The 12036-nt window shown below is 38.1% G+C and overlaps 1 protein-coding gene across 5 annotated transcripts in view; it reads right to left on the bottom strand.

Annotated features, from left to right (window-relative positions):
* RAD51B (RAD51 paralog B) overlaps window positions 1-12036 on the bottom strand; it is a 617832-nt gene that overhangs the window by 600072 nt on the left and 5724 nt on the right. For 4 of the 5 annotated variants that reach the window (XM_047862724.1, XM_047862723.1, XM_047862725.1 and 1 more), the window contains 2 exons: window positions 10805-10918; window positions 6175-6291 (listed from right to left, as the gene is read on the bottom strand). In XM_047862724.1, the coding sequence (XP_047718680.1) occupies window positions 6175-6291; window positions 10805-10918 (231 nt within the window). Of the gene's footprint in view, window positions 1-5600; window positions 5677-6174; window positions 6292-10804; window positions 10919-12036 lie in introns of those variants that run through there. The other variant, XM_047862727.1, reaches the window with a different exon arrangement.

Raw genomic sequence — 12036 nt, 5'->3', positions numbered from 1 at the left:
TCCCAGACTTTAGCCTCTACTACAAAGCTGTCATCATCAAGACAGCATGGTATTGGCACCAGAACAGACACATAGACCAATGGAATAGAATAGAAACCCCAGAACTAGACCCACAAACGTATGGCCAACTCATCTTTGACAAAGCAGGAAAGAACATCCAATGGAAAAAAGACAGCCTCTTTAACAAATGGTGCTGGGAGAATTGGACAGCAACATGCAGAAGGTTGAAACTAGACCACTTTCTCACACCATTCACAAAAATAAACTCAAAATGGATAAAGGACCTAAATGTGAGACAAGAAACCATCAAAACCTTAGAGGAGAAAGCAGGAAAAGACCTCTCTGACCTCAGCCGTAGCAATCTCTTACTCGACACATCCCCAAAGGCAAGGGAATTAAAAGCAAAAGTGAATTACTGGGACCTTATGAAGATAAAAAGCTTCTGCACAGCAAAGGAAACAACCAACAAAACTAAAAGGCAACCAACGGAATGGGAAAAGATATTCACAAATGACATATCGGACAAAGGGCTAGTATCCAAAATCTATAAAGAGCTCACCAAACTCCACACCCGAAAAACAAATAACCCAGTGAAGAAATGGGCAGAAAACATGAATAGACACTTCTCTAAAGAAGACATCCGGATGGCCAACAGGCACATGAAAAGATGTTCAGCGTCGCTCCTTATCAGGGAAATACAAATCAAAACCACACTCAGGTATCACCTCACGCCAGTCAGAGTGGCCAAAATGAACAAATCAGGAGACTATAGATGCTGGAGAGGATGTGGAGAAACGGGAACCCTCTTGCACTGTTGGTGGGAATGCAAATTGGTGCAGCCACTCTGGAAAGCAGTGTGGAGGTTCCTCAGAAAATTAAAAATAGACCTACCCTATGACCCAGCAATAGCACTGCTAGGAATTTATCCAAGGGATACAGGAGTACTGATGCATAGGGCCACTTGTACCCCAATGTTCATAGCAGCACTCTCAACAATAGCCAAAGATAGGTTGGAAATAGTGTGGAGGGCCTTGAATGCCACACTCAGCAGTGTGGGTTCTGTTCTGTGGACAATCGGGAGTCATTCATGATTTTAGGCAGAAAGTGATAGGGTCCGGGCGCCTGGGTGGCTCAGCCGGTTAAGTGTCTGACTTCAGCTCAGGTCATGATCTCACGGTTTGTGGGTTCGAGCCCCTCTTCGGGCTCTGTGCTGACAGCTGGGAGCCTGGAGTTTGCTTCGGATTCTGTGTGTGTCTCTCTCTCCGTTTCTCCCCCACTCACATTCTGTCTCTGTCTCTGTCTCTCTCTCAAAAATAAATAAAACTTAAAAAAATTAAAAGAAAAAGTGATAGGGTCTATGACTGCATTTTAAGGAGTGGAATGCAAGATGGAAAGACCAGTTAGGAGGCATGCAAACCAGGCAGGGAAGAGATGACAAGTGTCTAAACAAGCCAAGGAAGGGCACAGGAATCAAAAGAGAGAATTCAAATCTCAACTGAACACACAAAAAGATGCTCAGCATTGTTATCCATCAGGGAAACATACATCAAAACCATCGTGAGATACCACTTCGAACCCACTGGATGGCTTTCACAAAAAAAAAGAGAGATAATAAGTGTTGACAGGGGTGCCTCACTGGCTCAGTTGGTAGAGCAGGTGACTCTTGATCTTGGGGTTATGAGTTTAAGCCCCACATTGGGTGTAGAGACTCTGTAAAAATAAAATCTTAAAAAGAAAATAACAAGTGTTGGCCAGGATGTAGAGAAATTGGAGCCCTCCCACACTGCTGGTAGGGGTGTGAAATGGTATAGCCACTTTGGAAAACAGTCTAGTAGTGCCTCAAAAGGGGAGTACCTATGACCAGGAATTCCAGTCCTACATATATACAATAAATAAATAAACTTGTACACTTGTACACTAATGTTCAGAGCAGCCTATTCATCCTAGCCCAAAAGTGAAAACAACCCAGATGTCCATCAACTGATACATGGATAAATAAAATGTGGTATATCTGTACAGTGGGGTATTATTCATCAATACAAAGAAACAAATTACTATACACACATGATGAACCTTGAAAACATCATGCTAAGCAAAGAAGCCAATCACACAAGACCAGGTATTATATGATTCCACTGAATGCAAAATGTTCAGACTAGGCAAATATACACAGACCGAAAGATTGGTGCTGACCTAGGGCTGGGGGAAGGTAAGGGGACTGAGGCGTGATTGCCAAAGAGTATAGGGTTTCTTTTGGGAGGTAAATAAGATATTCTAAAATGGATTGTGGTGATGGTTGCACCTCTCTAAATGGGTGAAATGTACAGCATGTGAATTGTATCTCAATAAAGCTCTAATCATTGGTTTTAAACTAAAAAAAAAAAAAAAAAAAAAAAAAAAAAAAAAAAAAAAGTCTGATAATACCAAGGCAAGAAGATATGGAGCAAGAAGAATTCCTACATATCACTGGTAGGAATATACCTGTTTAGGTACAACCACTCTGGAAAACAATTTGTCCTGATTCTGTGAAGTTACATTATGCACATACCCTATTACCAGAAGATCACTCCAACATAGATACCCTAGACAGGGGCTTGATATTAAAAATTTTAGGCTTTGCAGACCATCAGACCTTTGCCACACCTAATGCAACTCTGCTTTCTATCAAGCAAACAGCCACAGACAAAACATAAACAAATGAGCATAGCTCTATTACAATAAAACTTTATTTATAAAAACAGACATCAAGCTAGATTTGATCACTGGGCAGTAGTTTACCACTTCCTGCCCTAGAGAAATACCTGTACATGCAATCCAGGAGACATGTACAACAATTTTCATAGGACTTGTTTCTATTAGCACCAAACTATAAACAACCCAAATGTTCACTAACAGGAAAAAAGATAAATACATTGGGGCCTATTTTCAAAATGGAATATAACACAGCAGTGAAAATGAATTATACTCTTGCTACCTGAAACAACATGGATAAATCTTAGAAAACACCATTAAATGAAAAAAGTAATTCATAGAATATGATAGGATAATCACAGATATATGATTTAATAGAGCTCAAAAATAAAACTAAATAAACTGTTTTTATATCTTGTATTTAAGTGCACATCCAGTAAAAGAAAACCATAAGGAAAAAATTATAGGAATGGTAAAAACTCAAGATAAAGATTACATGTCAATAGAAGGCCAAAGATAGGATCAGGGAGAAGCCCACAGTTAGCTTCAATAGTGTCAGTATTGTTCTGGTTCTTATTAAGTCATAGGGTCATAAGGCTTCATAACTTACACATGCAGGATATAGTTCCTCCTATATACATAAAATACACATTAAAATTTTGTTAATAAAAGGTAAACAGAAATACTCTGTACTCAGTGAAAAAAAAATCCCAAAATAACTGAAGAGGCTACCTGTAACTGAAACAGAAAATATAGAACTTGCCCCTAATAAGCAGTCTGAGTATTTATGCTCCAAGTCAGCCAAGCAGATCATGACAAAATGGTTTTTAACTACCCCTTGGATTCAGAAAGAATTGACAAAAGCCAAATGAAAATGCATTAAAAATTATTCTAAAACTTAAAAAAGATAAAGTATCTGTGGGTTAATCTTTCTTAAGCTCAGTTTTTGCTATTTAGTATGTTTATAACTGTGAAATACTGTTGTTACAAACTCATTTGAGCAGAGGTCCAGCTAAAGTGCATAAAGATTAGGTACAAAGGTAGGATTATGGCACCATCTGGTGGCAGGACCCTACAACAGCAGGTTCTTGTTTTCTCTCTTTTTTTTTTTTAATATGAAATTGTCAAATTGGTTTCCATACAACACCCAGTGCTCAACCCAACAGGTGCCCTCCTCAATGCCCATCACCCCCCCTCCCCTCCCTTCCACCCCCCATCAACCCTCAGTTTATTCTCAGTTTTTAAGAATCTCTTATGGTTTGCTTCCCTCCCTTTTTTTTCCTTCCCCTCCCCCATGGTCTTAAGTTTCTCAGGATCCACATAAAAGTGAAAACATATGGTATCTGTCCTTCTCTGTATGACTTATTTTACTTAGCATAACATTCTCCAGTTCCATCCACATTGCTACAAAAGGCCATATTTCATTCTTTCTCATTGCCAAGTAGTATTCCATTGTGTTTATAAACCACAATTTCTTTATCCATTCATCAGTTGATGGACATTTAGGCTCTTTCCAGAATTTAGCTACTGTTGAAAGTGCTGCTATAAACATTGGGATATAAGTGCCCCTATGCATCAGCACTCCTGTATCCCTTGGGTAAATTCCTAGCAGTGCTATTGCTGGGTCATAGGGTAGATCTATTTTTAATTTTTTGAAGAAACTCCACACTGTTTTCCAGAGTGGCTGCACCAGTTTGCATTCCCACCAACAGTGCAAGAGGGTCCATTCACCAATTATCTAATAGGCACCTACCAAGTACAGCACACACACATTTTTAAATCTTTCTCAGAATACAGGGCATAAAATAAGGTATAGTATCTAAAACAGAGTCCCCATCTTCAAATATATACATATATACAGTTAAATTTATGACTATCAGAATGTTAAGAGTCTGCTCTTGCTTAGAAGTTTGTGTAAAGTATCTGTGCCCCTAGAACTCTTAAGCAAGAAGTTCCTCCAGAGCATCCTGGTAAGTCCATCAACTCACCACACCAATGCAGCTTGCAAGTAAAAGAACTGTGGTGGTTTGGGAAAGTCTCCAGTCTCACTATGGAAAATATAGAGGTTCCTCAAAAAATTAAAACTAGATCCACATACAACTCAGCAATTCCACTTCTGGATATATACCCAAAAGAAATGAAAACAGTATTTCATCAAGATATCTGCACTCCAATGTTTATCACAGCAGAATTCTCAATAGCCAAGATACAGAAACAATCTAAATGCCCGTTAACAGATGAATGGATTTAAAAGTGCGGCATATATACACAATGGAATATTATTCAGCCACAGGGAAGGAAGATATCCTCCCATTTGCAACAACATGGATGGACACTGAGTACATTATACCAAGCAAGATAAGTCAGAGAAAGACACATACTATATATCAGTTACATGTGGAATCTAAAAAAGTTAAACCTGTAAAAAAAAAAAAAAAAAAAAAAAAAAAACAGAGTAAAATGGTGGTTAACAGGGGGAGGCAGTGGGAAGATAAGAGTGATGGTGTTTAAGGGCACAAACTTGTAATGAGTAGTAAATAACCCATAGAGATCTAATGCACAGTATAACGAATATAGACAATAACATTGTACTATAATTATGTAATGTTGTAAATACTGCTGTATCAGCAATCATATTATAATATATAAATGTATTAAAGTAATACGATGAAAACCTTAAACTTACACAATGTTACATGTCACACTTATTCAATTAAAAAAAAAGTCCTCGAATTCTTGACACTTCTTTCAAAAGGTAGAGTCAAATTTCTCTTTCCTTGAACATGAGTTGTATTTAATGATTTGCTTCTAAGGAAGAGAATGTGGCAGAAGTTTATGATGTGTAACTGCCACAGCTAAATCATCAAAAGCATGACCACTTCCACCTTGCCTTCTTTTGGATTACTCACCCTAGGGGAAGTCAGCCATCATGGAATGAGGAACTCAAGCAGCCTGTGGAGACACCACTTGTAGAGGAACTGTGACCTGCCAACAACCACCATCAACTTCCCAGTCACGTGAGTGAGCTCCCTTGAAAATATTCTCCAGCCCCACCAAGACTTCAACATACCGCATCCCTCACCGATATCTATGAGCTAAGCCACTCCCAAATCAACGGAAATAATAAAGGTTAATTATTGTTTTAAGCCACTTAGTTTTGAAGTAATTTGTTGTGCAACAAGACATAACTAACACAACAACCTATCACAGAACCAAAATGTATCTACAGTGGAAACTAAAAATAGCTCACTTCAGTTGAATATTCATCATTTTCTAAGTTGAAGAAACAGCGACCTAAGGAGACGTCAGGTGGTCAGCAAGGAATGTTTCGAACGTTATATTTTTGCAAAGCAACTGTACTAGGTACTGAGTGGAGAACCATGCCCTTGAGGTACAAAATAATTTATGTTTTTTCAACTAAACTTTTTCCCCTGGCTCTGAAGGTTATAGGTCTATGGGAGGTTTGGAAAGTTTCTCCTTTACCTCTGTGAGGGATCCACAAGCCACTCCACCATGCAGGGCTTCATCCAACGCAGAAAGAGTTGTAGCTAAGAACACTGATGAGACAGAGGCAGATGTTTGCATCTTTAACCCATAAGCCTACACAAGAAAAAGAAAATGATCTTTTCAATATCCCTGTTTATTCGAAAACAGAAACCAAATCCAAACTTCAATTTCTAGCAGCTGGAACCCAAACCCATCTCTTTTTTCCTCAAACTTTTATTTGTTAAACAAATATTCAATCCATGCCCAGAGACAGTGCTAGACAATGGGGCTATGATAGAATAGACAGAGCCCCTGCCCTCACAATATGTATAGTCACCCAGCAATTGAAACCAGGACTGGAAACCAGACAGTCACCATACAATTATTAGAGATATTGTGACAGAGAAAGTGGAAACACAGAAACAGTAGACCTGATCTAGATTTTGTGATCTAGGAAGACTTCATGCAAAAGCTAGATGTCTGAGCTAAAATGTGAAATAGCTGTTAAGCAAAGGAAATGTGCATGTTCCTGCCAAAGAGACAGAATATACAAAGAAAGGGAAAAAATGGGAACTAATAAAAACCACAAAAAATAAAGAGTTCATTCAGAATGGTTGAAAGATGGGTGTGTGATCACAGTGGGGCAAGTGATGAGGCTGGATAAATAAGCAAGAGACAAATCATGAAAGAGCCTTGTTGAAGTCTGGAGTCTATATTGAGAGCAACAAGGAATGACATGCTCAAGTTTTCATTTCAAACCAAGGTTGGTCTGTGAAGAATAGTTGAAGGTAGCTATGGTAGGCTGAGATGTGGTGCCCCAAAAGATATCCACATCAAATCCCTGGAAACTGTGAATGTTACCTTATTTTGAAAAAGGGCCTTTACAGATGTGATTAATGTGACTTCATACCCAGCAATGTTTAAGAATGTTTGCCTCTGCAATTTATAACATTAAAAATTACTAGTATTTTATTAAATTGCCCAAATAAACTGTGGTCAAGCCATAGAACTATAACCATTCATTCACTCATTCATTCCACAGATACTGAGTACCTACTGTATGCCATATACTATGATAAACTCTGGGAATATAATAGTACCAAACAGTTTCTAACAACTTAACGTTTACAGTTTAATAAATCTATATACAAATTCAAGGCTCTTCTGCTTCTGTGAGGAGGTATGAAGACCAGCATATTAAATATATTAATATTTATGAGTTATAAATGTGATGACTCCTGTGTAATCTCACCCATTAAATTCTTAGATCAGTTAAACCTTGGGTTATCACATTTTTCTAAGGCTACATTCAGCTACATTAAAAAAAAAAAAAAACAGAAAAGCTACAGAACAAAGTCATGTGGTATGCATCTGATTTAGAAATGCCTCAATATTGTCTACAATCTATCATCAGGCAACATCAGTGGGCCTGGGGACACTTTATCAAACATGTAAAGGCAGCCCAATCTGTCAAAATTTTAAAGTATTTCCTTTGCAACGGTTAAATGCACTAATCACAATAGATTTAGTGACACAAAGACTAAAATGAACGAACAGAATAAGACTTCAGAAATTATAGTATGTACGTAAATGAGACAAAAAGGAGTATCTTATTATGATACTCCACCAGTTTTTCTTCTACTTTGGTGGCTGCTTCTTCTTAGACTCATCATTATCTAATCTGATCTTAAAATGCAGACTTCACTCAGGACTTGGTCTTGGATATGCCTATCTCATTACCATATTTACACTGATGACTACCAAATGCATACTTTTACTACAGACGTCTCCTTCACACTCCAGGCCCATATATTTAACTGCCTGTTTGCATCTCCAATTGATGTTTCACAAGCACCTCACATTCAACAAGTAGTAAATTATGCCTCCCTCAAGCCTGACACTCTTACAGCATTCCTTATCTCAGGAAGTGGTACTACCCAGTTTCCTAAAGCAAAAATCAAGGAATCATCTGTCACTTTCCTGTACCTCATCACCACCCACAGCCAAACAATCACCAGTCCTCTTCACTGTACCTCCTAAATTATCTTTCATCATAACTGACATTATGCCATCTGGGTTAACACCATACTAACAATCCATGTCACGATCACTTTCTGTTTAGAATACAGGAATAGATACCTAGATGGTCTTCATCAATATTTCCCTGCTCCTTTTCAATCACTTGTCTACGTTCAAGACTGACTTTTTAAATATACATATTAGATTATACCCTTTTATGACTTCTCATTGCACGCAGAATAAAGTCTGAAATCCTTTACATGGTCTGCAGGCCCCACGATCTGACTCCTGCTCACTTCTCTGACTTCACTTCTGAGGCCACTCTGTTCCTCACTGCTATGTTCCATCCACACCAGCCTGATTTTACTGCCATGAAAGCATATGCTCCTTCTCTTCACAGGGCCTTTGCATTTCCTGCTTCCACTGCCTGCAAACTCCTCCCTGCTCACATCCCTTCTCAACTTGGCCTAATTCTCCCCTATCCATCCTTCAGGTTTTAGCTGAAGTGTTGCTTCCTTGGAGGAGATCTTCCTGACCCCTAAACTAAGTAATGTTCCCTGTTATTAAGTTTCAGAGCTTTTTATAATTTTCCTTCATAGGACTTATCATTACTACAACTAATCATTTATATAATTATGTGTTTAATGTCTGACTTCTCCCACTAGACTGTAAGCTGCATGAGGAACATTACCATGTTCACTCTAATATCTCCAGGACCTGACAGAGTACCTGCCACATGACTGGCACTCAATAAATACTAATTCAAGTAATATATAACTGAACAAAAGACTCTTCCCTGGAAAAATGAACTAAGGCTAAGCCAATGTTTAACACAAGACTCAAATCTAAAGAATCCTACAAGAGTGAATGCACAACAAAGGGAAAAGATGGCTTCTTGAGCTCACATTTGGAATGGTATTGATACTGCATTCCAAATGTGAGCTCAAGAAGCCATCTTTTTGGTGGCTTTGGTGGTATTGATACCGCAGCTGAAGTGGTGGTGCAAGTGGAGCCCAGAAGTGAATTTCCTCCCCATGCTCTCTTATTTAATTCTCTAACTAGAAACATGACGTAGGTATTGACCAAACACATAGAATGACATACCTCAAATTAAAACACTTTGTTGGTGCTTTACAACCTTCAAAATAGTAACAAGTTGATTTAAACCTCATCACAGAATCATCACTATCTTAGTTCTCTTACTTCTCCCATAAAATAAAGTGAGCTATTCAAAGCTCCAAGGTCAATGACAAAGCTAAGACAGTGCCAATTCCTAACTCTGATTTGAATTCTCCTTCTGACTACTCTGGCTTTGAAGTATTTTCTTAGATTACAAGCTAAATCTGAACAAAAGGAAATATTTTTATCTATTCATTAATTTCAGAAGTTTCAAATGACACTAACATCCCTTCCTTCCTACTTCACAGAATTGAACTCCACTTTATTGCTCAGTGGTTACCAAATTTTGATATAAGATAGTAAGGTAAGTAATCTACAATCCACCTAAATAAATACATTTGCAAAGCACTGAAGTGCACTGACTTCTAGGCACTCTTATTCTGGGAAAACAAGATCTTTTCTACCACGCACCAAACCTACATTTTGAAAAGCTAGCATTATGACACAGAAAGTATGAAATAATAGTACTTGATGAGAATTTGTTATAAAAGACTTTTAACTTTCTCAAGAGAGAGAAAAGTTTTAAAGTATTATTTATTCAATCAATGAGCAGTGTAAATCCACTATATGTGCTTTATAATGTAGACTGATGATAATAAAAGTTGGTATTACAGAGACAGGGGCATTCTAAAATTATGAGTGTATTATAATTTAACCGTGAAATCCACAAATCCTATGCAAACAAATAAAAGACAAAGATGACCTTTTGAAATATCAATATTGGCTACAGAAAAAAAAAAACTTCCTGTTGCTTCCTCTTCCATTTTTAGGAACTGTCTCCCATGAGCTTACAAACTACATAAATTCTTCACATATATTCTCATTAAAGGACCAGTCCTATGGTGTAAGAGTCAATATTTTTTTTAATGTTTATTCATCCATTTTTGAGAGAGAGAGAGAGAGAGAGAGAGAGAGAGAGGCAGAGACAGAAGGAGACACAGAATCCCAACCAGGCTTCCTGGTATCAGTGCCCACAAGCTGTGAGATCATGACCTGAGCCGAAATCAGAAGGTGGACATTTAACCAACTGAGCCACCCAGGCACCCCAAGAGTCAATATGTTTTTTAATTTTTTTTAACATTTATTTATTTTTGAGACAGAGAGAAACAGAGCATGAGTGGGGGAGGGACAGAGTGAGAAGAGAGACACAGAATCCAAAGCAGGCTCCAGGCTCTGAGCTGTCAGCACAGAGCCCGTTGCCGGGCTCAAACCCATGAACTGTGAAATCATGACCTGAGCTGAAGTTGGACACTCAACCAACTGAGCCATCCATGTGCCCCAAGAATCAATATTTTTGAGATGTTCATATCTATTTTTAATTTTGCCTCATCTCCAAAAAAATATTTTAAATGAGATAAAGGATCATCTCAAAATAAGTCATAATCAAAACATAATATATATAAATATATATGTATATATGTATATGTACCGTTTGCATCTGTGGGGCACAGGCTCTACTGACCATACACAGAAGTTCATGGACACCTCGATAACTAAGGCCAGTCATCTTCATAAGTTCCAGTGGGGAAAGACATAAAAAGTCCTAGAGAGACATAAAAAGAATATTTTAAAATATATGTGCAACAAAGATACTGGAATTAAAAGGAAACTTTCAATGGACACTGCCCATAATTTACTGCAGATTGAAGATTTATATATTCCTTATAGTATTTCCCCCATGTATGACTTAACTAAAAGATATGACGATATAATCTTATCTTCTAATTCTCTAATTCAGTTAGCATATACCAGAGGTCACACCAAGTAACTTCACATAGCAGCAGCCTCCAACCCAGGTGTATATAAACACCGCCCTGTGCTGCAGTTTAGGCACAAATACCCAGAAAGTGTCAGGTTGAAATGAGTTTCTTACTGAGCTATGACAGCATTCAGGAAAAGTATTTAATAGAGACAATAAAACAGACTATGGAATGAAATGTTAAATCTCATACTTTTAAGAGTGTTTCCAAGTACGAACATGAGGATTTTTTTTTTAATTTTTATTTATTTTTTTGAGACAGAGAGAGACAGAGCATGAACGGGGGAGGGCCAGAGAGAGAGGGAGACATAGGATCCGAAACAGGCTCCGGGCTCTGAGCTGTCGGCACAGAGCCCGACGCGGGGCTCAAACTCACAGACCGTGAGATCATGACCTGAGCCGAAGTCGGACGCTCAACCGACTGAGCCACCCAGGCACCCCGAGGATTATTAAATGTATAATAGAGGAACCAAAAATACCATTAATACACAAAGCAGTTTTTTTTAATTGTAGTATGCTCTGAAAATCTGTCTTATTAAGGATTAAATCCTAATATAAAACATTAAGTCTAGGGGCACCTGGGTGGCTCAGTCAGTTAAGCATCTGGCTTCGACCCATGATCTCATGGTTTGTGAGTTCAAGCCCCACATCAGAATCTCTGCTGTCAGCACAGAACCTACTTCAGATCATCTGTCCCCCTCTCTCTCTGCCCCTCCCCCCTTCTCTCTCTTTCAAAAATAAATAAACATTAAAAACAGAACAAACAAACAAACAAAAAATGTTAAAACTTATTTAACCTCCTAAGAGGGAGCTGCTTCACTACTGTGCCTAAAATGCAACATCTGCTTTATACATTTCTCTCATTACATTGATAAGGATTCTATTAATTTCTCTTGCTTGCA

Source organism: Prionailurus viverrinus, chromosome B3 (assembly GCF_022837055.1).
Source record: "Prionailurus viverrinus isolate Anna chromosome B3, UM_Priviv_1.0, whole genome shotgun sequence".
In the NCBI taxonomy this organism is placed as follows: domain Eukaryota; kingdom Metazoa; phylum Chordata; class Mammalia; order Carnivora; family Felidae; genus Prionailurus; species Prionailurus viverrinus.
Note: the sequence above shows the minus strand (reverse complement) of the source record. Positions and strands in the feature narration are given on the sequence as shown.